Source organism: Brassica napus, chromosome A4 (assembly GCF_020379485.1).
Source record: "Brassica napus cultivar Da-Ae chromosome A4, Da-Ae, whole genome shotgun sequence".
Classification (NCBI taxonomy): domain Eukaryota; kingdom Viridiplantae; phylum Streptophyta; class Magnoliopsida; order Brassicales; family Brassicaceae; genus Brassica; species Brassica napus.
This window is the reverse complement of record NC_063437.1, coordinates 21,722,720-21,746,913: the sequence shown is the minus strand read 5'-3', so window position 1 is coordinate 21,746,913 and position 24,194 is coordinate 21,722,720. Positions and strand designations below refer to the sequence as shown.

General features: G+C 32.7%; 4 protein-coding genes and 1 pseudogene across 5 annotated transcripts; 2 read left to right on the top strand and 3 right to left on the bottom strand.

The window, feature by feature from the left end:
* Nucleotides 1-11,400: 11,400 nt before the first annotated feature.
* Nucleotides 11,401-13,414, top strand: LOC106453239 (cytochrome P450 78A6-like). The gene is made up of 2 exons (XM_013895502.3): nucleotides 11,401-12,537; nucleotides 12,669-13,414. Exons 1-2 carry the CDS (start codon nucleotides 11,572-11,574, stop codon nucleotides 13,284-13,286), a joined length of 1,584 nt encoding a protein of 527 aa, XP_013750956.2. The 5' UTR covers nucleotides 11,401-11,571; the 3' UTR covers nucleotides 13,287-13,414.
* A 1,504-nt stretch (nucleotides 13,415-14,918) lies between these two features.
* On the bottom strand, nucleotides 14,919-16,024 carry LOC106453238 (cytochrome B5-like). Of its 2 annotated transcripts, none has more exons than XM_013895501.3 (4): nucleotides 15,788-16,024; nucleotides 15,580-15,695; nucleotides 15,407-15,473; nucleotides 14,919-15,313 (listed from the first exon to the last, which is right to left on the bottom strand). In XM_013895501.3, exons 2-4 carry the CDS (start codon nucleotides 15,655-15,657, stop codon nucleotides 15,054-15,056), a joined length of 405 nt encoding a protein of 134 aa, XP_013750955.1. In that variant the 5' UTR covers nucleotides 15,658-15,695; nucleotides 15,788-16,024; the 3' UTR covers nucleotides 14,919-15,053. The 2 variants fall into 2 exon arrangements, with proteins under 2 accessions (XP_013750955.1, XP_022574287.1); XM_022718566.2 differs by having other exon boundaries at nucleotides 15,580-15,710; nucleotides 15,788-16,008.
* A 343-nt stretch (nucleotides 16,025-16,367) lies between these two features.
* LOC106453237 (proline-rich receptor-like protein kinase PERK9) lies at nucleotides 16,368-17,836 on the bottom strand. Its single transcript, XM_013895500.3, has one exon. It carries the CDS (start codon nucleotides 17,760-17,762, stop codon nucleotides 16,644-16,646), a length of 1,119 nt encoding a protein of 372 aa, XP_013750954.2. The 5' UTR covers nucleotides 17,763-17,836; the 3' UTR covers nucleotides 16,368-16,643.
* Nucleotides 17,837-21,444: 3,608 nt separating this feature from the next.
* On the top strand, nucleotides 21,445-22,398 carry LOC106454398 (annotated as a pseudogene).
* A 366-nt stretch (nucleotides 22,399-22,764) lies between these two features.
* Nucleotides 22,765-23,545, bottom strand: LOC106453235 (calcium-binding protein KIC). Its single transcript, XM_013895499.3, has one exon. The coding sequence runs from the start codon at nucleotides 23,396-23,398 to the stop codon at nucleotides 22,889-22,891; it is 510 nt and encodes a 169-aa protein (XP_013750953.2). The 5' UTR covers nucleotides 23,399-23,545; the 3' UTR covers nucleotides 22,765-22,888.
* Between the last annotated feature and the right edge of the window lie 649 nt (nucleotides 23,546-24,194).

Here is a 24,194-nt window from a genome sequence, read left to right as displayed (position 1 = left end):
AATTAATATTTTTGTAAGAGTTAACCCATAGATTTTGAAAAAATTCAAAAAAACGAAAAATTCTATTTTAATATATAGTTGCATCTTTCATTAACATATGATGAAGGTCAAAGAGGTTTGGAACCATTGTTGTCTCCGTTTTATTAGAGAAGAGCGATTTTATAGTGGTTAGTCAACCAATTTAAGGAGTATTATGAAGTTTTACTAAATTAATTGATAAAAAGTTTAAACGACGCCCATGTGCCATGAAATAGATTTAATATACACTAATACAAATGCAGAATGTGTTTAGAAATTTTAAAACAACACTAAAGATCATATGTTTCAGTATATAGAGCATTTACCGAAAAATTCAATATTTTCGTAGGGGTTAACCCATAGATTTTGAGAAAAATTCAAAAAAAATGAAAATCCTATTTTAATGATTAGTTGCATCCTTCACTAACATATGATGAAGGTCAAAGAGGTTTGGAACCTTTGTTATCCATGTTTTTCTAGAGAATAGCGATTTTATAGTGGTTACTCAACCAATTTAAGGAGTATTATAAAGTTTTACTAAATTAATTGACAAAAGTTTAAACGACGTCCATGTACCATGAAATAGAGTTTAATATACACTAATAAAAATGAAGAATGTGTTTAGAAATTTTAAAACAACACTAAAGATCATATGCTTCAGTATATAGAGCATTTACCGAAAAATTCAATATTTTCGTAGGGGTTTAACCCATAGATTTTGAGAAAAATTCAAAAAAATGAAAATTCTATTTTAATGCATAGTTGCATCCTTCACTAACATATGATGAAGGTCAAAGAGGTTTGAAACCTTTGTTGTCTCCGTTTTTCTAGAGAATAGCGATTTTATAGTGGTTACTCAACCAATTTAGGAAGTATTATGAAGTTTTACTAAATTAATTGACAAAAAATTTAAGCGACGCCTATGTACCATGAAAGAGAGTTTAATATACATTAATGCAAATGTAGAATGTGTTTAGAAATTTTAAAACAACAGTAAAGATCATAGGCTTCAGTATATAGAGCATTTACCAAAAAATTAAATATTTTCGTTGGGGGTTAACCAATAGATTTTGAGAAAAATTCAAAAAAATGAAAATTCTATTTTAATGCATAGTTGCATCCTTCACTAACATATGATGAAGGTCAAAGAGGTTTGGAACCTTTGTTGTCTCCGTTTTTCTAGAGAATAGCGATTTTATAGTGGTTAGTCAACCAATTTCGGAGGTATTATGAAGTTTTACTAAATTAATTGACAAAAAATTTAAACGACGCACATATACCATGAAATAGAGTTTACTATACATTAATAAAAATGCAGAATGTGTTTAGAAAATTTAAAACAACAGTAAAGATCATATGCTTCAGTATATAGAGCATTTACCGAAAAGTTCAATATTTTCGTAGGGGTTAACCCATAGATTTTGAGAAAAATTCAAAAAAATGAAATTTTATTTTAATATATAGTTCCATCCTTCAGTAACATATGATGAAGGTCAAAGAGGTTTGGAACCTTTGTTGTCTCCGTTTTTTTAGAGAATAGCGATTTTATAGTGGTTAGTCAACCAATTTAGTGAGTATTTTGAAGTTTTACTAAATTAATTGACAAAAAATTTAAAAGACGCCCATGTACCATGAAATATAGTTTAATATACATTAATAAAAATGCATAATGTGTTTAGAAATTTTAAAACAACACTAAAGATCATATGCTTCGGTATATAGAACATTTACCGAAAAAATCAATATTTTTATAGGGGTTAACCCATAGATTTTGAGAAAAATTCAAAAAAACAAAAATTATATTTTAATATATAGTTGTATCCTCCAGTAACATATGATGAAGGTCAAAGAGGATTGGAACCTTTGTTGTCTCTAGCTTGATTTGGATGAATAAAAGAATCAAAGGGAGAGAATCTTCTATGTTATATATAGTTTGTGCATCATTATGTATTAAGATCAACACAAGATGAAGTTGGCTCTAGTGACAACTTTGGTATTAGGAACACGAGAAGAATCATGAAAGTCAATTAACATCAGCTTCTTACCTCATACATGTTTAAGGACATAATCCATTTTTTGTAATAAAACTGAATTAAAGTTGTCCACAGGTACCTGAAATCAAGATATTAAAGTTTGTGAAAAGCCAGACATGTAGGCCCAAAGGATCTGTGGCAAAGAAACGACGTGGTACCAACGGTTGATAAAAATGAGGCACCCAAAATTTCAAAAGAATATCTTAAAGTTCATAGCAGAAAAAGCTTATTTGAAACCAAATATTTTTTTAATGAGTCAATTGTATACGTCCTTTACATAAGTTTCTACAGTCACAATGTTATAAAATTTTAGGATTATTTATGGCTTCAAATCTTTTGATCACATAAATGTAAGAAAAATGAAAACAAAATCAGTTGATCTAAGTTCACCAATTATAAAACTAATCAGATGATATTGTGTATATCTTTTGGTATAATGAAACAATCACAAATATCGATGCAGTCAAAAATCTTATATGATATATATTCGAACTCTAGTTGAGTACATGTATTCAAAGTGTGTAAGTGGGAGGAAAAGAGAATGATGCAAAGATTTTTGGTAAGGGAATCTTCAAGGGGAGGAGAGTCTGCATGCAAGTTGAGTCTACATGACTCAATCAATACACTTTATCAGAATCAAATCTTCATCCATCTTAGACCGCTCGATCGAATCTTAAAGTGACTTTATCAGTGCATTAGCTAAATGCGAAATTTATTTTAATGTTTTCAATGTTTATTTATTAGTTGATCTTATTTTCGTTTGCACAATGATCTGATTTGGAAAACCCGAAAAACATAATTGTCAATTTATCGATGCACTAGTCATGCACAACATACATATGCATCAAACACTAGTCGAATGTCTATCGTGTCTAATATTATTAGTTAAAATTCGAGATTTACTAAATTCATGTTAACTACGATGATGATATTCACCGTGACTTTCTGCAAACCAGAACAATTTACTTAAATATATTATTTCGTGGGTGGCCCTAGCATAGAGATCTAAAGTGTGACAAAGTTGAACCAAGTTGCTAGATTCTCCTAAAATGGTTTTTATTTTTAAAATTGTATACTCGAATTTCCATGAAAGAAAAACAGGTTGCGCCATATCTTGCGTACCCTCTTTTTTCCCTTGATAGATCTTAACTTTAATTTAGTATATTTTGAATACTGGGAGCATAGAGAAATGAAAATGGTCAAAACCCTATCAATTGTATCGAGAGGTTGCCCATTGGCGATAGATATCTTTAAAATATAAAAGGGAAGAGAACATGTAATATTTGAAAAAAGTAAATAAATTATTTTGGTGAACATGAAACTCTAGCATATGCATTGATAAGTTTTTTTTTAAATAGTGTCGAAAAAGTTTTAATGTGCCCTCTTACATATCCGGACATAGTTTAGTGTAGATTTCTATAGCTTTCTCTCGGGAAAGAAAGAAAGAAAAAAATAATAAAAATTGAAGGAAGAATTTGCAAATATTAATATTATTTCAACCAAAATTTTCAAAATAGCTTTGTTGTCATCTTTAATACAAATATATATATATAATGTAAAATATAATGGAGTTTAAGTTAAAGACGTCTACTATTTTTTATCAGTACAATATAACATATAATTTGTATCTTTAACTTGTGTGAAATCCTAACAAAACAGGCTTGAGTGAAGTATGTCCAAAATGATATTTGTAATTATATTAAAGGAGAGGGCTCTAGACAGGGGCGAAGCTAGTGCTTAGACAATGGTGGCATGTGCATCCATAATTTTATTAATATTAGACATTTTGTATGTAAAGATACCAAATAAATCAGCTAGATGTGTTGGTTTAATAGTGTTGTGCACCTCTTGATAGCTCAAGTTTGATTCCCCTTTAGGGTCTGACTGGTTCAACCGTAGCGGTTGCGGTTGCGGTTGCGGGAGTTTGCGGATGCGGGTGGTTGCGGTTTCTAGCGGTTTTAAGAGATTTGTACGACTGGTTCTGCGGTTAGAAGTTGGTGCGTTTGCAGGATACTTATGACTGGTTAACTACCAAATGTAGCAGCGGTTAAATAATAAATTAACAATATTTACATTTTATACAATTATAAAAATATCAAAAATAATAATATTAAAATAAATATAAAAGTTATATTTAGAAAGTTATACTTTAAATTTTTTTTAAATTATAGAAAATATTTTTATTTAAAAGTTTTATAATATTAATTAAAATATAATAGATATATTTTAGCATTTTTATAATTCTAATTTAATTTTTTTATTGAATATTTTATTTTTGTATTTATATTGTTTTGGAAAAAAAAGAAATTTTTTTTATCCTCCCGCAACCGCCCGCAACCGCAAACGCTAGCTGGAATCAGCTTTTGAATTTATGAGGTTCAGAGCGATTTGGAGCGGTTTGGAGCGATTTGAGCGATTGTTGCAAAACGCCAACCACCGCTACCAACCGCAAAAGCTGCGTTTGCGGGTGGTAGCGGGAAAACCAGTCATACCCTTAGAACATTACTAATTTTTGCACCCACTAGATATTTACTCTGGATTCGTCCCTGGCTCTAGATGTCAAAAAAGAGAGGATAGGTTTTACTTGATAAGAATGACTTTTTGAAAATCGACCATTAATGTTTAAATTTCATCATTGCTTGACTATAGTTGGCACTGTTGGATATATCAAGTACTATAAGTGTGCAGATACCTTTTGGTTATAAAATATGTGTCTGGTACTATACCTAGTGTTTAAAAACACGCTATGCATTCGTCACACGGTAATATACACATTATATTTAGCGTCTAGCTGTATACACAGATAACTAAAACAAGGGTAGATAGGTAAATATATAAAATATAAATAAAAATTAAGATATACAGTAATTTTAGAAAATGAACAGAAAATATAATTTAATATATATATATATATATATATATATATATATAATTTAATTTATAAAAACATGTTTGAATATGTAAATAAGATAAATTTATAAATTCAAAATTATTTTCAAATAACTAACCTAATATCTATAATCATATGCATACATAAAATTAGTAACAGTTAATATAAAATAGTAATAGAATAATAATAATACTAATACTTTGGTTATTGAATATTAACGCCTAAATTTATATGTCATATAAGTTATAATGTATGCCTAAATCTTATATGCGTTTGACTCAGAGGCGGATCCAAGTTAAGACAATGGTGTCACTTGACACCACAAAAATAATATAAATCAGATTTTGTAACCGTATTTTAAAACACAGATTATGCTATTGTAATGTATGGTCATTAATTATTTGTTGTTAAGCTCATTAGCGACATTTTAGTTTGCCCAGTGTAGAAGCGGAATGTATTGATGACAAACCCCACTAATGTTTTCATGTTTTGTTGATTATCCGGTCAATACCCATGAATGTTGTGTTTGTGGATATTAGAAGAACGTTTGAAAACAATTACGAAAACATTTTCTACCATTTCAGTTCAATACACATGCATTTATTACAATTTATTTTATTACATGTACTTCTATAATTACATGTATTTTAATTTTTGTTATGATGACCTAACTGTGTAGAAGTAGCTCTACAATTTTATTATGAAACATAGTCAAATCTCAAATGTTGTAATATGTTGCTATACTTTTTTTTTTGTTGCTATACTTCTTTTACATGTATCATCTAAATGTTTATTATGATGACCAAATTGTGAATAAATAGCTCTAAGTTGGGGGAAGTTGCAATTCTTGTCAGACTATTTAATGACCAAGTCTCATCTTTGGACTGATCCTCGCTGGTTTTAGACCGAAAACGAAACAAAACAAAACATATACATACCATGACAGAATAAGATAAAGCATTAGTGGATGTTATATCAGCGGCCAGGCAGTTCTAATCAGAAACACACGAGAGATCTCTGATCGTTGTCGACAAGCACTTAGCAAACGATATATATGAGACAATGTGAGATTTTGTGTGTTCACCGAATCACGTGGGACCTTAAATAACCATTGTGCCATTTGGTTTATCTTCTTTAAGCTTGATCAGGTTAGGCGGTCGGTGCTATGGTCATTTCTCAACCATTTTTCCACTGAGGCCAAGTGTGCATATGTTAATTATACCACGCTCACAAACTTGACACGATCACGCAATTCATCCCTCGAACCTCACACACGTGACGTAACCAGAAAGCGAATGATTCTGATGATATATGTCGAATCTGTAAACGAAATCAACGGCTGAAAACAAAACGCTGTCGTCACTTGGGTACCCAAGACCGCATCATAGCGAACGACAAAGATCCACATAAAATTCATTTACGCTGTTAAAATTAGCCATTATGAGTTGTCACGAACTTTTTTTAATGTTCAATTCCGTTTGATTGCTTGTTAACAAAAATATATGTTGTAATGTACGATCTAACACATAAATATTTCCTGTGGAATCTTTATATACATATAAGAATATTCTAGTTTTAAACACCACGTTTTAGCGGCAGATGAATTATAAACTGATAGCAACAATCATGTGGCTAACAGGATTATTAGTTATCAAAGGTCAACTAATATCCGAGTCATTTCACAGAAGAAATTTTGTGATAAAATTTAGAAACGTATAGTGGTAAATATTTATATATAAATGTATAATATAAAACTAGTAATTTTACTCTGTACTAAATCGTATAGCTGTCAAAGCGTCATCTGGCAAATATAGGGAGGTTAGTAAATTAATATAAGTTTGACTCGTGGATAAGTAGTACCAAGTACAAAAGGACACGCTATCTTGATATTACCTGTTTACAGTTGAGTTTACTTTTAACTTTTCCAAATCACGTTAGTTAAATGACAAGTTTGTCTTATTACATTAGAAAAATGATGAAGCGCGCAGCTGTGGATAACCCCTATTGGAGAACTCATTGATCGTTCCCACGTCCATGGTTGAAAAACGTATTGAGAGTGGGAAAGTGTCAAGCCGTTATAAGTTATATAGTCCTTTTGTAACATTTTTTAGCAAAAGAAAAGTTATGTAGTCCTGAATCAAGACTGATTAATCAAGAACTCGTCAGATATTAAAATACTCCAATCTGACGGTTACAATATACAGCACACACAATCATTTTGTATCGGTTACAGCCCTACGGGTCAAATTGAATTGTAGAATTATTTATATTGGTTGAGTTAAACCTAGGTTCTTAAAACCAAATCTAGGCAATTAAACCATTTTCTTATTCGGTAAAACTAGTTATTACCTAGCTTCCCGTGTCCAGTACAGTACTGACTTCAGTTTTAGATTTTTACTGCAAAGATACTGAACATGGGCTCCACAAAATGTGACATCACTCGAAGTAGCATCGATCCCATGGGGCTGGAGAGTTAAGACTCACGCGCCAACGTATGACGGCGCTGAACCGTTAAAACTCATTTTCTTATTTGTCAAGGTACCGTATGAAGTATGAACAATATCATCAAACAGTTAGGTTGAACAACACAAAATAGTAATATGTAGGATACTTTTCTTTGTTTCGACAGAATATATACATAAATAGGGTAGTTATTTACTTATATATGTGTATTAGTGTATATATAAGTATATTGAAAGAAAAAGTTGATATGAAAAAACAAAAAGTATATGTAAATAAGCAGCTATATAATTGATTGGGATAAGTCAAGTCAACTGGACTACAAATTAACAAATATAATGAATTTCATTAATACAAGCAGACTCCATGATTTACGTTTTATTCAATGGTCGCGACGATAATTAACTTAGCGTTTGCAATAAGTTAATTGATGTAACCATCACGCATTACACCAATTTATTACATTCTTTAATTTATATTCCTAATCAACAAGATTCATATTTTCATTCATATGCAATGAAAGCTACCTGTTGCAAATCCGAATGTTTTGCACTGTTAAAATTACAAAGATTCATGTTTACAAATCCATGTAAATCATTTCTCAAACAAACAAAAAAATCCATGTAAATCATTTAAACGATTACATTCAAAGTAGTCTTGCTTTTATAAAAACAACTTCTGTTTGATGTTTTATTTATCAAACAGATCAACGAACAAGAAGACTCTGTAATCATCTTTATCTTGTGGCTGAACGTTCTTGTCTTTTCTATTCCTTTAAAAAAAAATTGGAATAAGGTCGACAAGCACTTTCAAGTTTTCAATTATAAGATATTCATCCAGAAGATATTCACAATCAACGTCGATCGAGTCTGTTGGAATCAAGCTCGGCAAATTTAATTATCTAGCCAAGTAATCGGGAATTACATATATTTTGTTCCATTGACGTATTTTACTCTATGTACACTCTTACATATTTTCTCCGTTTCTTTACATATGATGTTTTAAATGATATATATTTTTGTTTCAGTTTGTATGATATTTGAAACTTTTTTTATGTAAAATTATTAAAATAATTGATTAAAATATTAAAAGTTATTCTATATTTTTTTTTGCTTATTTATTTAGAATAGCAATAATTAATTATTTTTGTTACTTCTAAAAAGTTTAGGCTTCAGTGTATAGAGCGTTTAATGTAAAACTCAAAATTTTTATAGGGTTAACATACAGATTTTGAAAAAAAATCAAAAATATAACAATATTGTTTTAATACATAGTTGCCTCTTTTACTAATATAAAGTGATGGTCAAATAGGTTTGAAACCTTTGTTATCTCCATTTCTCTAGAAAATATCAATTTTATAATGGTTAGTCCACTAATTAAGGGAATATATGAAATTTTACTAAATTAATTATTAAAAAAATTGAACGATGCTCATGTACCATGAAAGAGAGTTTAGCATACATTAATACAAATCTAGAATGTAGTTAAATTTTTTAAAACAACACTAAAGATTATAAGGTTCACTATATAAAGCATTTACCAAAATTCAATATTTTGGTAGAGACACATAGATTTTGAGAAATTTTTTTAAAAAATGACAATATTGTTTTAATGCATAGTTGCATCCTGCAGTAATATATGATGATATTGAAAGAGGTTTACAGCCTTTGTTGTCTCCGTTTTAAAAGAAAATAGCAATTTTGTAGTGGTTATTCCACTGATTTAGATAGTATTATGTAGTTTAACTAATCAGTTGATAAAAATTAGAACTATTCCCATATACAATAAAACAGACTTTAATATACATTCATACAAATTTAGAATGTCGTTATAAAATTTAGAACAACAATAAAAAGTATAAGTTTCAATATATAGAGCGTTTAACGTAAAACTCAATATTTTTGTAGGGGTTAACACATAGATTTTGAGAAAAATTCAAAAAATAAACATTATTACTTTAATGCAAAGTTGTCTCATGTACTAATATATTATGATGTCAAAGAGGTTTGGAACCTTTGTTGTTTCCATTTCTCTAGGGAATAACGATTTTATAATGGTTAATCCACTAGTTTAGGGAGTATATGAAATTTTACTAAATTTTTTTATAAAAAAAATTAAACGATGATCATGTACCATAAAAGAAAGTTTAACATACATTAATAAAAAATTAGAATGTGATTAGAAATTTTAAAACAACACTAAAGATTATAGGTTTCAATATATAAATCATTTACCAAAATTCAATATTTTTTGTAGATGTTAACACATAGATTTTGAGAAAATTTCAGACAAATAAGAAAATATTGTTTTAATGCATACTTGCATCATGCACTAACATATGATGATATTAAAAGAGGTTTGGAGACTTTGCTTTCTCTATTTTTCAAGAAAAAAGTGATTCTATAGTGGTTATTCCACCAATTTAGAGAGTATTATGAAGTTTTACTAAATTAATTAATAAAAAATTATAACGATTCTCATATACCAAAAAAGAGAGTTTAACATACTTTAATACAAATTTATAATGTCGTTACAAAATTTAGAACAACAATAAAAAATATAAGTTTCAGTATATAGAGCGTTTAACGTAAAACTCAATATTTTCGTAGGGGTTAACACACAGATTTTGAGAAAAAAATTCAAAAATATGACAATATGTTTTTAATGCATATTTGCATCCTGCACTAACATATGATAATGTTGAAAGAGGTTTGGAGTCTTTGTTGTCTATGTTTTTCAAGAAAATAGCGATTTTATAGTGGTTATTCTACCGATTTATGGAGTATTATAAAGTTATACTAAATTAATTGATGAAAAATTATAATGATTCTCATATACCATAAAGAGAGTTTAACATACATTAATACAAATGCAGAATGTGGTTTAAAATTTTTAAAACAACGCCAAAAAGCTTAGACTTCAGTATATGGAGCGTTTAATGTAAAATTCAATACTTTCGTAGAGGTTAATACATAAATTTTGAGAAAAAAAACAAAAAAATATAGCAATATTGCTTTAATGCATAATTGCCTCATGTACTAATATATGGTGATGGTCGAAGAAGTTTGGAACCTTTGTTGTCTCTATTTTTCTATAGAATATCGATTTTTATAATGGTTAGTCCACTAATTTAGAGAGTATATGAAATTAAACTAAATTAATTTATAAAAAAATTGAACGACACTCATGTACCATGAAAGAGAGTTTAACATACATTAATAAAAATTTAGAATTTGGTTAGAAATTTAAAACAATACTAATGATTATAAGGTTCATTTACCAAAATTCAATATTTTTGTTGAGGTTAACACATATGTTTTGAGAAAATTTCAAAAAATATGACAATATTGTTTTAATGCATAATTGCATCATGCACTAACATATGGTGATGTTGAAAGAGGTTTAGAGCCTTTGTTATCTCCATTTTTCAAGAAAATAACGATTTTATAGTGGTTATTATACCGATTTGGGAGTATTATAAAGTTTTACTACATTAATTGATAAAAATTATAACGACACCCCTATACCATGAAATAGAGTTTAACATACATTAATACATATATAAGATGTGGTTAAAAATTTATTATAATAGGGTGCTTTTTGTAAAAAAAAAAATACCTTTCTTAATTTTTATGTTTATACTAAAACCTTCTAATAAAGGGTTAAATAATCAAATTATTACTTACGAAACTTTGCATATGAATAGGCATTTTCAAAACAACTAGGAAAATATTAGATTTTCGCTATATATGTGTGTGTGTGTGTGAAAGATGAGATTTATGATAAAAATTCAGAAAACTTAATTGATTGTATTTTATGTATGGAAAGATTTTTAATATACATATATATAGAACAATGAACACATTCTTGATGATGACAACAACAAAAAAAAAAGAACACATTCTTGACATAGAGAGGGACAATAAAATAACACACAACTACACAATATATATACTATTAACAATCCTGTAAATTAAATATACTAAAGGAAATCATACATATACAAAGAAGATTAAATTTTTTTTTTTACAAAATGGTAACAGTTTTGTGAGCTCTGATTATCTATATAAAGACCAAAGCCATCTGCTGATCTTTAAGCCCCACAAACCAAAATACACTCTCCTTTAGTCTCTCTCCCCTCCCTCTTCATCTAATTTCCTTTGATCAGCCATGGCTACCGAACTCGAAAGCTCCTTAGTCTTTGCCCTTCTGTCCAAATGCACCGTTCCAAGCCAAACTAATCTCGCCTTCTCTCTCCTTGCCATAGTATTCGTATGGCTCGGCATCTCTTTGTTCTTCTGGACCTATCCCGGTGGACCTGCATGGGGAAAGTTCCTCTCACGCCGGTTAGCTAACAAAACCGGTACGGTTATCCCCGGTCCAAGAGGGTTCCCTTTCGTGGGAAGCATGTCTCTCATGTCCAGCACTCTAGCTCACCGCCGTATCGCAGACGTTGCGGAGAGATTCGGAGCCAAACGGCTCTTAGCTTTCAGCTTAGGGGAGACACGCGTGATCGTCACGTGCAATCCCGACGTTGCTAAAGAGATTCTCAATAGCCCTGTTTTTGCTGACCGGCCGGTTAAGGAATCAGCTTACTCTCTGATGTTCAACCGGGCGATTGGTTTTGCACCACACGGTGTTTACTGGCGAACTCTGCGGCGTATCGCTTCGAACCATCTCTTTAGTCCGAAACAAATCAAACGTGCTGAAACACAGAGGCGAGTGATCGCTAGCCAGATGGTGGGACTTCTTGAGAAACAGAGCACTAACGGCGTCTGTTTTGTTCGTGAGTTGCTCAAAACGGCGTCGCTTAACAACATGATGTGCTCTGTTTTCGGACAAGAGTACGAGCTTGATCAAGACCATAGTGAGTTACGTGAGTTGGTCGAAGAAGGCTATGATTTGCTCGGAACATTGAATTGGACCGATCACCTTCCTTGGTTGTCGGAATTTGATCCACAGAGAATCCGGACTAGATGTTCCGCACTCGTACCAAAGGTAAACCGGTTTGTATCCCGGATTGTATCCGAGCATCGTAATCAAACCGGTGACTCGCCTCGTGATTTCGTGGACGTCCTGCTCTCCCTGCATGGCTCTGATCATTTATCCGACCCGGACATCATCGCCGTTCTTTGGGTAATTAAATTTTATATAAAGTCCGATATAACATGAAATTTATAGACGGAATGTGACATGTGCTGGGATAAATAAAGCATTAAAGTATGTATTAACAGATCGCATTTATTCTGGTTATATTATTGTCACAGGAGATGATATTCAGAGGAACGGACACTGTAGCGGTTTTAATCGAGTGGATCCTAGCTAGGATAGTGCTTCATCCAGATATTCAATCGACGGTTCAGAGTGAACTTGATTTGGTGGTCGGAAAATCAAGAGCTGTAGATGAGTCTGACTTGGCTTCACTTCCATATCTGACGGCTGTGGTTAAAGAAGTCCTGAGAATGCATCCACCAGGCCCACTTCTTTCATGGGCCCGTTTGGCCATAACAGATACGATCGTTGATGGTCGTTTTATTCCGGCAGGGACCACAGCAATGGTGAACATGTGGGCAATAGCGCATGATCCACACGTGTGGGTCGATCCTTTGGAGTTCAGACCCGAAAGATTTGTGACGAAAGAAGGTGAGGTGGAGTTCTCGGTTCTTGGGTCGGATTTAAGACTAGCGCCTTTCGGGTCTGGTCGTAGGACCTGTCCTGGGAAGAATCTTGGATTGACAACCGTTACGTTCTGGACCGCAACGCTGTTACACGAATTTGAATGGGGAGTGTCAGATGGTAACGGCGTTGACTTATCTGAGAAACTAAGGCTTTCATGTGAGATGGCTAATCCTCTTGCTGCTAAACTGCGCCGTAGACGTACTTAAGGTTTTAATATTTTCATGCGTAAGGTGATTTTGTGCGTGTGTTGTGATTTGTGAGGCTGCTGAAAGGTGAATGATGTGTCTCTACTATTGTAAATACAATGAAAAATAATTTATAGTTCTATTCTAAATTTATATACGTACACTAGTACACAGCAGTTTATTTTAGTAATTAGTATAATCCTATAGTATAAGAAAAACATTCACCATAAACCACTTAGGGTTTATAATACTAGAATGTGTTCCTAACCCATTCTTTAGCTGAGCGGATTATGTGTAACCCGCAGGTGTCTGACCCTAAAAAACTCTCCTAATCTACCAAACAACTCACACATTTATTTTTTAACAGAATTTTGGAATAAATTCGATTATAATTCAAGATTGCAATCTAAAATAAAATTATCAAATCTATTTCGTTGTTAAGGTGAATATTAACTAAATAATAACATTCTTGGAATCGTTTACCCATTTTGACAACACATGTAATCCACGCTTCAATTTTTAAAGATAACAAAACTATATTTCTTGACAGCAAATATTAACTAAAGAATAACATTCTCATATTTTTTTGTTCGAATACACAGTACTATCCATGAAAACAACAGCAACACAAGAACAAGTAAGCAAATTATATAAATATTAATTGATCTACATAATGAAATCGAATATGTTCAAATGGAAATGATAAATAAAAAAACATTCGTCACTCCTTATATCCTTAAAATGCCAAAAAAAATTAACAGACAATATAAAGGCTGATACATGTGGAATAAATTATTACTTAATTAAAATTGCAATCTAATATAAAATTATCAAATCTATTTCGTGATTATGGTGAACTATCTTTCAGAGTATACACAATCTTGGAATTGTTAACCCTTTTTTAATAACACATGTAATACCCGCTACGATTTTTAAAGGTAAAATAAAACTATATTTCTTGACAGCAAATATTAACCAAAGAATAATATTCTCTTACTTTTTAGGGATTTTTTATTCGAATACCCAGTACTATCCATGAAAACAACATCAGCACAAGAACAAGTAAACGAATTATATAAATAATATTTTACATTATGAAATCGAATAAGTTCAATGGAAACGATAAATAAATAAAAACATCAAGATTCGTCAAACTTTGTATCTTTAAAGTGCCAAAGAAATCAACAGACAATATAAAGGCTAATACATCATACATGTGGAAATTTTTTGCTAGAAATACAGAATGTGTTGTTTTCATATATTCGGTAAACATAAATATATAGTAAGTTAATTTTCTTGTATATTACACAAATATAGTAAGTTCATTTTCTTTTTCGTGTATATTACACAAATATAGTAAGATCGTTTTCATATGTATTACATTCATTCCTTCTTCCTTAACAAAGTTGTAAATGTGTCATGCGTTCTCTTTCTTTAGTGTTTTTATACATATGTGTGTATACAACATAATACGAATTACTACCACTCAATGCTTGTTAGTATGCCACGCCCATTTTCATTAGATACCATTCTTTTTTTTTTTGTAACACAATCATTCGTGTTGTCTAGTTGATTGTTTATATAGTTAATAATAGTAACACAGCCCATGCTATTGAGATATAACAAGGGCCTAATTGCAACGGTTCAGTCACATAAAGACAAATCAAACACCATTCATGGGCCAAAGAAAATGCCATTATTACACACACAAAACCTATATAATATTAATAATACAACCTTATGAAACACTGCGATGGATCTTTCTCTCACGTCTCAACATAATTGTTCTTAAGTTGTCTGCTTGTTGTTGTAGAATCTGAGAAAGAAAGCAACGCCGAGAATCAAGAGAGGAACCAAGTATACAAGCATCTTGTTTCCAGATTCGTCTTTTGTGGTTTCAGCAGTAGATTCTTTCTCCCACGGTGGAATATACTTCGCCGTCACCGGGACAGTTGACTTGTCAACGTCACCGATATAATATTTCTTCATCGTCTCTTTCGCTTCATTGCTATGGTTCACATCGTCAAAATCAGTCGACGCGTCCTTTCCTTTATTTTCCAAATAAGTCACAAAATTATTAAAAAACCGACAGAAAGTAAAAAAACCCGAACCGGATTAAACCAATGGCTACTTTTACGTACCAGTGACGGCGAGGAGAACATTGTCACCGCCGGGATGTTCGTCTATGAAACTGCTGACGTCATAAACCTGTGGATTCACTTGTTTTATAAATATGCATGATAGATGACTAAAAATATAAATATGGTAGATGACTAAAAATAGAGGATTTGGAGAATTTAGTTTTGGTTTAGACCTTTCCATGGATGAGAATCCAACAATCATTCTTGCATTTATGTTTAGCCACATCATGAAACGAGATAAGCTTGGCCATTGATTACTTTCTGATGCTCTTGCCGGCGAGAAATAAACCTGAAAACAGAGGACCTTTATATAAAGTTTAATTGGACTGAAACAAAATCAAGAAAGCAAGATGCTAAAGGGAAACTTCTACGAGCACGAACCAATATACAACAGAGCGCAACTTCTTAGACCTCACGCCTTCTGTTTATATTGTAAGTTGTGAAGTTCTTGAATATTGTTATTTCTTGATTTTTCTAATAAAATTACAGTCTTGTTTTTGTTTCGGAACTGTAAGAGAAGAGGGTAAATAAATAGTTTATTATCAGCTCTTGAAGATGGACGAGGAACGAAGCAACTTATATTTTAACCCTTCGTCAATACCTTACCTATAACGTATTTATTTACAGCTAGAGCTAGTTTAAGGAGTTGAAAGAAAGGGCACCTACCATGGTGAAACGTGAAGAATATGCTCAAAGTGGTCAGCCACCTCAGGTAGGTGGGTGAAGTTCTTCACGTTTTATTTTTCTCAAAAACAATTGAAGCATCATTGTTTATTTTGTTTAAACTTATGAGACTTTTCTCATCAGGCCCAATAACGCAAGAAAGATTTTCAAATTAGAAATCTCTTTTATCATTGAAGCATCATTGGGTGGATTTTATCCTTAGAAAGAAAAGTTGTTTGACAAAAAATAAAGAAGTTGGTAATTGATAATAATATGTGCCTATCCGACAGTTATCATATGATGAAACGATTTCATAATTATTGTTTGGCAAAAGAACGATACAAAGTTATATAATAATACTCCGTTCCAATAAACGGATCAAAGCCTCAATATGAGTGAGAAGGTTATAAAAAGCTTAGAGAGAATAATCATAAACCACTAACCCCACTCATTTTTGTTCTTATTCTTTTTTCTCATTTTTTAAATAAAACTGAATATATTGCAATAAAACCCCAAAACCCTTAACTTTTTTTTTTTGGTTTTCATCTCCTTTTCAGAAATAAATTGTATTTTCTCAGTTGGTGTATCCGCCATCATTATTACCGTAATCCTTCACGTCGAAACCATTGCCAGAGGCAGGTTTACGGGAGATTCTAAGATGAACACCGGGATCGTGATGAGTAGCCATCGAGTTGTAAACAAGAGAGTTGTTTATCATCTGAACGTTACTGTTCATAAATGCTTTCATCGGGAGATTATTATTATTGGCATTATTATTAGGGTTCTTTGTAGTTTTCTTTTTCTCTTCTCCTTCATCACTGCTGCTGCTGCTACTACTGCTTTGAAGTCGCCGTCCCTTCTCTCCAGTGCCGTGGAAACCCCTAGAGGAATGTGGTCCTGCTCCTCCGGTTTTGTTGCTTGAAGGAGATCGTAGGATCTCCATTACAGCACCTTTGTTTTGCCCCGCAATGGTGATGGCTCGTGTGCCCATTATGTTTTCGGAATCAGACAAAGGTTGCTTATGATGAGTCTTATTGGTGTTGTTGCCTTGATGGTTATGATTATGGTTATGGCTCTGATTATGATGGTTTGGTTCTTGGAGTTGGCTTGTTTTCTCGGATGTGAGAATGTTTTTCTGAGTGGTTTGGCGTTCGGAATGTAACTGAGGAGGTGGGAGAGAGTATGGAGAGAGTGGTCTCGGTGATGGTACCTTTCGAAAACTCTCTTGTTCAGATTTTGTTGACCTAGTCGAATGAGCTGGACTCGGTGGTGAAGTTGGTTTTCGCGGTGGAAAGGCTTCTTGAACCTCCTTGGGAGATGGTGGCGGTGTGTACGACGACCGAGGAGGTGGCGGTGACGGAGACTTAACTTTTGGTGGGGTCGGTGGTGACATGTGGCGGCTCGGCGGTGAATGATACGGGAACCGCTCCTGAGTAGGTGGAGGTGGAGGAGTTTGCTGACGTGGTGGGGAAGGAGGCTGACGTGGAGGCGAAGGAGGTCGTTGCTGACGTGGAGGCGAAGGAGGTTGTTGCTGACGTGGAGGTGACGGCTGTTTCGCCGGTTGTCTGACTACAACCTGACGGCTAGGGGTTTGTCGAGGTTGAGGTGGAGGAGGAGGGGGTGGGTCGCTTGAGCCTTGTGATGTGGGCCTAGCGATGCTAGCGAGACGGAACCATGGACGAACGTTTGACATTTTACAATTTTCAGTATGAAATGAAAGATGTTATTAGTGTGAAATCACAATGTTACAATTATGATATGAAACTAAACGTATATATAGACGAGTGTGTTGAATAAAAGCTAAGTACCAGAAACGTGAAAGAAAAAAAGTAACTGGAGAAGAAAGGTATCGGATTCATGCAATAAGATTTCCAGCTTGCAAAAACCACATTTTACGACTGGTATCAATCGTTAAGTGTCATTTCCAAGCTTCTCTCCTGTAATTTAATTTTCACCGTTAATGGATTAATTTAGATTCCACAATTTGGTTAAATTAGTTTCATTTCAAAAGATTGATGGTGGTGCCAGTTTGAGTTGCAAATTATTCCCTTTCCATTTATATTTTAATAATCCTTGAATAAAGAGATTAATGTTTCTCCACTGGTTTGAGTCACAAAATATTCCCATATTCTCCTCTGTTTTCGATTTGACGACTAATAAAATTAAATTATATATAACAAACCTTATACTTATTTATACGAACGGTTGATATTATTTCATTTAGGTTGATTTTTTGAGGAGCTTAGCTTTTATTCAAGGATTATTAAAATATAAATGGAAAGGGAAGCTTCAGAAACCAAACATCGAATACTGATGAGCGGTAGAAAGTATTTCTGTGCTAAGCATCTTCTTCAGCTTTTCTTTTAATTTTCATAAATTTTAAATTTGTGAAATGTGTTGGTCACTACTCTGAGCCTGAGCCACTAATTCTTTCATTTAAGAAAGCATATACAATGATTCAAAATGTATTATAGGCTGTTCTTGGCATAGAAGTACCCATTTGAAGTATAGCATCACAAATTTCAGTTATTTTGCATTTTACTAAGTCATTATATATGATTAAATAAGAAAAACATGAAAAATTATTGCAAAGATGAATAATAATCCATGTTGTGAAGATGAAATTTTGATGGCCCCGTAAAGAAGAAAATACAAACATGATCTACCTCAACGTCTAACTTAGGTTGATGTATATTGAACCTTAGATATGCTTTTGGGACCATCAAAGGATAAGACAAAATACACTGACAGCTATAGAGCCATACTCATTGTCCTCTCTTATTTTTCTTGAAAAAAGGCAACTCATTGTCCTCTTGTGTTTTCAAATGTTTAAAAGGTAGGTTTGCTTAAAGATGTAGACATGATTAAAGATGCTGGTTCTATCGACTCAGAAGGAACCTGGAGGTGAAGGTATCATAAACACGAAGCGAAATTTGGCAAACAACACAATTACTGAATCAACAACAACATCATCAAATGTCTTTTGACAATTGGACAGTAGGAGAAACATTATTGGAACGTCGGAACACTCTTGGGACGTCTAAATACTGTTGGGCCTTTCATAATAGGTCTCAGAACATCGCTCAAATGATGCCAAAAAACCCACTTAGACCTTTTAACTTTCTTATTCATTGATGCAACATGTAACATATATATAAGTTTTAGACATTTTATAATATAAATATATTAATTTAATGTTTTGAAACTTGATTTGTCATAACATAAACATCGTTAGTAGTATTGGATGTGTGATCACTAGATCATCATGTGTTTTTTCTGCTTTTTGCTTGTACAAACTTTGTAATTGTATTCATGTTTATAATTTCTAAAGACTATTAGTAGTTTCACCTTTACAAGTAGTTTTATGGCAAATTAGTTATAATCACATTGCTATTGGTTAACAATTGGTTAAATGAAACAACATTCAAAAGTATGTTTGAAATTTAATTAGCGAATTTATTTCATATTTTTAGAATTAGTAAAAGACATATCTTAACCGACTTTTTCATTCATGAACTTTTAATTTTTTCTGTTCTTATTAAGTCATGAATGTACATAATTTTTAGTCTCTTCGCGATTAGAATCAATCCATATTCTACATTTGTATAATATACATATTTGATATGATTTTAATTAAGTGATTCATGAATGTATACAAAATATCAAAACTTAAACTAACAGAAAAATTTTGTTTTTTCTTTTTTTTTTTCTTGTAACCAAATCTTACTAGTAGTCATCCCTAGTGCAAAGTAACTTGTTGAACATGTCAAAATAAATTAAAAGTAAATATTCTTTCATTTTTAATATATAAATATTTATTGTCTTCCTTTACGGCTTTCTCCGAGTGTTCTTAATATTTTCTCTGAACATCGTTCAAAATAATTAGTCTCTTATTTTCTAATTTCTATCACAATTCTCAGAACATGCATTTGTTTTTTATATTGTATAAGTATGTTTCATTTTTAGCAGTATATATACGATCTTCCAGCTGAGTGAGCTTTGGAAAGGAGAGTAATTCATATTTCTATCTTTTGAAAAAAAGTATTTCAATGAGACTGATTTTATGGTATTTGTTTCTTTGGCTGATTGTGGTGGGAATTGTTCTGTTCTTGGCTAGGATTGTATTATTCAAAACTGGTTTGATTTACATGGTGAAGAAATGGTGGAAGACAGTGGTCGATGTGTTCCATGTTTACCAGTCCTATAAGGTTCCGGAATTCAACAACAACTTGCAAGAAAATCATCTCTACATGAAAGTGTACGCATATCTCAATTCGCTGAGCTCCATGGAGGATTCAGATTTCACCAACCTCTTCACGGGAAAAAAATCAAACGAGATCATCCTCCGCTTATATCAGAACCAGATCGTTGGAGACGAGTTTCTTGCAGTGCCGGTCCGGACTAATGTGGTGTCTAAAGCGTACTAAAAAAATAATGCTCCTAATTATAACTAAGATTTTTTTATATAGTTAAAATACTTAAGAAATACTATTAAAATTATATTATTTTCAAATAAATAAAATAAAAAACATCAAAATATTATTTTTGAAGAAAAATATTCTAGCTTTTCCTAGAAAATAATTTCCTCATTTCACATAATCAAGTTTTTAGTTATATCTATATCATCTATCCTAGATTATATTTGATAAATTCTATGAGAATTTTATTTCTACATAAGCAACTAAAATTAGAATTGGTGATAAAAAAATATTTTGTGTTTAGACAACAATTATTTATTATTTTCAGCATGTCAGCCATTTTTGTAATTGCATTTGTCAATATTTCTAATTATAATCCTATTTTCAGTATTTTTTTTTATAAATCCTAAAGTTATCATCTATTTAGTAGAAAAACTTATGATACAATCATGTATATATCAATTTCACCTAGTTTTTTTTTTTAATTTCAAAAGTTTATAAAATAAGATAAGAACTTACCAAAAAAGAGATAAAAGTACTTAATTAGAAGATACAACTATTCTGACAAAGAAGATTAATCACAATAAAATGTGTAATATGAGAAACTAATAATTAATTTTTTTTTAAAAAGAAAGATTGTTATGGTTGATGGATTAGAGTTAATTTTGGTAAGATTGTTACTCATTTTTTTGTTTTTTTTTTAACAATTATGGAGTGTAAAAAAATAGAAATGAGATTTTTTTTTGTAAAACTTTGTGTAAAAAAGTAGAAAGAAACAAAAAATGAAAGGGGCTGATAAATGCTGTTACCAAAATCCTCCTTGAAATAGAATCATATTTATAAGTAGAAAAGAAAAAAATGTTATACAAAAAATAAGTTATATGACCTTCGAACCCATTTCCTTGAGGTAAAGAGGTAGAGTACGCAAACCATCAGACTAAACCAGACTAACTTGAATATTCGGTGCCCTTTATATTAGTATGTTCTCTGGCGCCCAAAGCCCATGCTTTACGGGCTTTAGCCGAGGGCCGGGTTCTTGGTGCAAGAGTTTGTTGGTACAACAAAGAGAACGAAGACGGAACAAGGAGTTTCGTTTTGAAGATTCGAAAAGCCGATAAATGGAGAATTCTCGGTCCTTATCTGCAGCATATACACAAGAGTGACTGAAGAGCTTGAACAGAGGAACACAGAGCTGAAGCTGTTCATGAACGTCGACGATGACATGAAGAGGAAGAAAAACGGACGGACCCGGTGGAGATCGATTCCGTTCAACCACCCTAGTACGTTTGACAATATCGCCATGGGAACGGACCTGAAGAGCAAGGTCAAATCTGACCTCGAGTCGTTCCTCAAGGGAAAACAATACTACAGTCGTCTTGGCCGCGTCTGGAAACAGAGCTACCTCTTGTACGGACCTCCCGGCACCGGAAAATCAAGCTTCGTCGCGGCGATGGCGAAGTTTCTCGACTACAAGTTCGCCGACTCGTGCGTTGAAGCATCTCATCAGTGCTCTGCAGATTGACGGAGATCGGAGAGGAGCTAGACGGCGTTTGATTCTCGAAAGCGGCTCGAGAAGATCGACGGCGGAAGATGGGGGAGATGTGAGCGGTCCTCTTTGCGGAGGAGGAGGAAGCTCGCCGGCGGTGAAGGAGCTGAGGAAGCTGTATGGGTTGTTGAGAATAAAAAGTAGTAGGAAGTCTGAGTCGTTGGATGTGGCTCGAGAGAACAGAGACTGGTAGTGATTAAATTTTTAATAGTCAACAGCCACGTGGATTAATTGTATTGGCTATGAGAGTAGAGAATGTCACTGTTCTTTTTCTTATGTACAGTGTTATGTTTTTTTGTTTTTTTTGCTGTAATGAAAATAGATCCCAAATTATTTTTATTAACAAGTTTCTAAGTTATGGGTCAGTTGCAACAAAAGCCCAATTAAAAATTTAATGAAATTTTTATAAACGTGTGTGGACTAAAATAAATGAGACCTGAGCTAGAAGCCCAGGTTATGACAGATACAGGTACAGGAGGAAACAACAACACTTGACTTCTAACTGTTTAAATTACTGTTAATGATATTTTTTTTCTATAATTGTTTGACATTTTGTCTGTTTGTGTGTTTTAACAGCCGGTCTCCTATTCAAAGAGCAAGAGGTTGAAGACGTTGTTCTGCGATGAGTCTCTCAATGGTTGCTGTGTTGTTCTATGTTAGTCTGTAACTAAAATTAAGTGTGTTAGAACGAGTTTTCACCAGTTGCTAATGCTACTTGCCAATAATGACAATAAATGAGAAAAGATTGGATTCTCTCTTTAACCATTCAATTGTTCAGGGCCTTAAAATATTCAGAAACATTTGGAACTTTAGGAGAAAGAAAGAGAATACACAAGAAAAAAAGGTTCTTCTTCATCAAGGCAGAGAAGAGTGATTGTGATTGTTAAGTTCTTGGCTAATAGCTTTCTCCAGCCAAGTCTCAGCATCTTCCATCATCTCAGGGCTTAACCGAACCATTAGAACGCAGAACTCGGTTTGGTTAAGAGCACCATCACCGTCGAGGTCTCCTTCTCTAACCATTCCTTGTGCATCTTCCTTGCTCATTCCTTCAATCCCAAGCACCCTTGAGTTCTTCCTTAGGCTCTCAGCTGTGATGAGATCTCTCTCTGGATCCGCTAGCAAACTGAAACCTTTGCATAGCTCTGATACAAACTCTTCTACGTCCATTTTCTCCGCCATGATCGGTAACATATCTTCGTATTCGGTCTCCATCTTCGTAGTAGTAGCTACAAAAGGTTTCTTGCTTGGCGGTTCCATGAGGAGAGAAGAAAATTTGTGAACTGTTTTGATTTGAGTGCAATGGGGGTAGATATACAAAGTGTGAGTTGGAGTATGTGTACAGATGTGGTTGTCACGTCTGAACATAATCGTGTGGTCTACAAAGTCTCTTCTTGAAACTATCGACGTTGGATTGTGAGAGTTGAAGAAATGAACGGCTGTGATTCCATCTCATGACGATGCGTTTTGTTGTTAACGAAGACACCTGGTCATTAGGTAGCTTCGTAGAAACTTCGAATGGGCCATGAATCCGACTTGTTCCAACTCTTATAGTTATTATTATCATCAAAAGGAAAGATAAGAGATAAGGTACGTAAGTTTCTCAGAAGTTTCGTTTTCTTGATTTCTTCTGTCAAATCTCTCTATTTTTTGTTTTTTTGTTGTAGTGTCGTGTTTATGAATTGGATTCTCTTACAATGATAGCGACATATCAACTCATTTGTTTGTCTCTTTCTCCGTCCTAGTCCTAGCTAACTGATTTGAGATGTCGTTATTATTCGTTGATGTACAAGTAAGTTTTAGGTAAAACGATCATTAAAGGAAAAAAGAAGATAATTCAAGAAATTTCTGTTAATTATACCTCTAAAGAATTCCATAGGGCCGAGTTAGAAACTTAGAATTAAACTAAAGCATGTCCTAAAAACCATGCCGTTTCGTTACCTTGTTGCTACTGGATGTAAAATTGGTGTCAATAGATTCCTTTGATAACATAAACTAATACTCCATCCGTTTCACAATAGATGATGTTATTCCTTAGTGCACAAAGATTAATAAATTTATTTTTCTCTAAAATATAATTTAAAAATCATCCAACCAATTACAAAAATGACTACAACATCTAATTAGTTACACAGTTTTCAATAAAGCTAAAAATAACATAAAA

Coding starts and splice junctions, on each gene's coding strand:
- LOC106453239 (XM_013895502.3), top strand. CDS start 11,572: ATGGCTACCGAACTCGAAAGCTCCTTAGTCTTTGCCCTTCTGTCCAAA. Junction 12,538..12,668: donor ACATCATCGCCGTTCTTTGG/GTAATTAAATTT, acceptor TTATTGTCACAG/GAGATGATATTCAGAGGAAC.
- LOC106453238 (XM_013895501.3), bottom strand. CDS start 15,657: ATGGCCAAGCTTATCTCGTTTCATGATGTGGCTAAACATAAATGCAAG. Junction 15,474..15,579: donor GGATTCTCATCCATGGAAAG/GTCTAAACCAAA, acceptor GTGAATCCACAG/GTTTATGACGTCAGCAGTTT. Junction 15,314..15,406: donor TGTTCTCCTCGCCGTCACTG/GTACGTAAAAGT, acceptor TGGAAAATAAAG/GAAAGGACGCGTCGACTGAT.
- LOC106453237 (XM_013895500.3), bottom strand. CDS start 17,762: ATGTCAAACGTTCGTCCATGGTTCCGTCTCGCTAGCATCGCTAGGCCC.
- LOC106453235 (XM_013895499.3), bottom strand. CDS start 23,398: ATGTTCAGACGTGACAACCACATCTGTACACATACTCCAACTCACACT.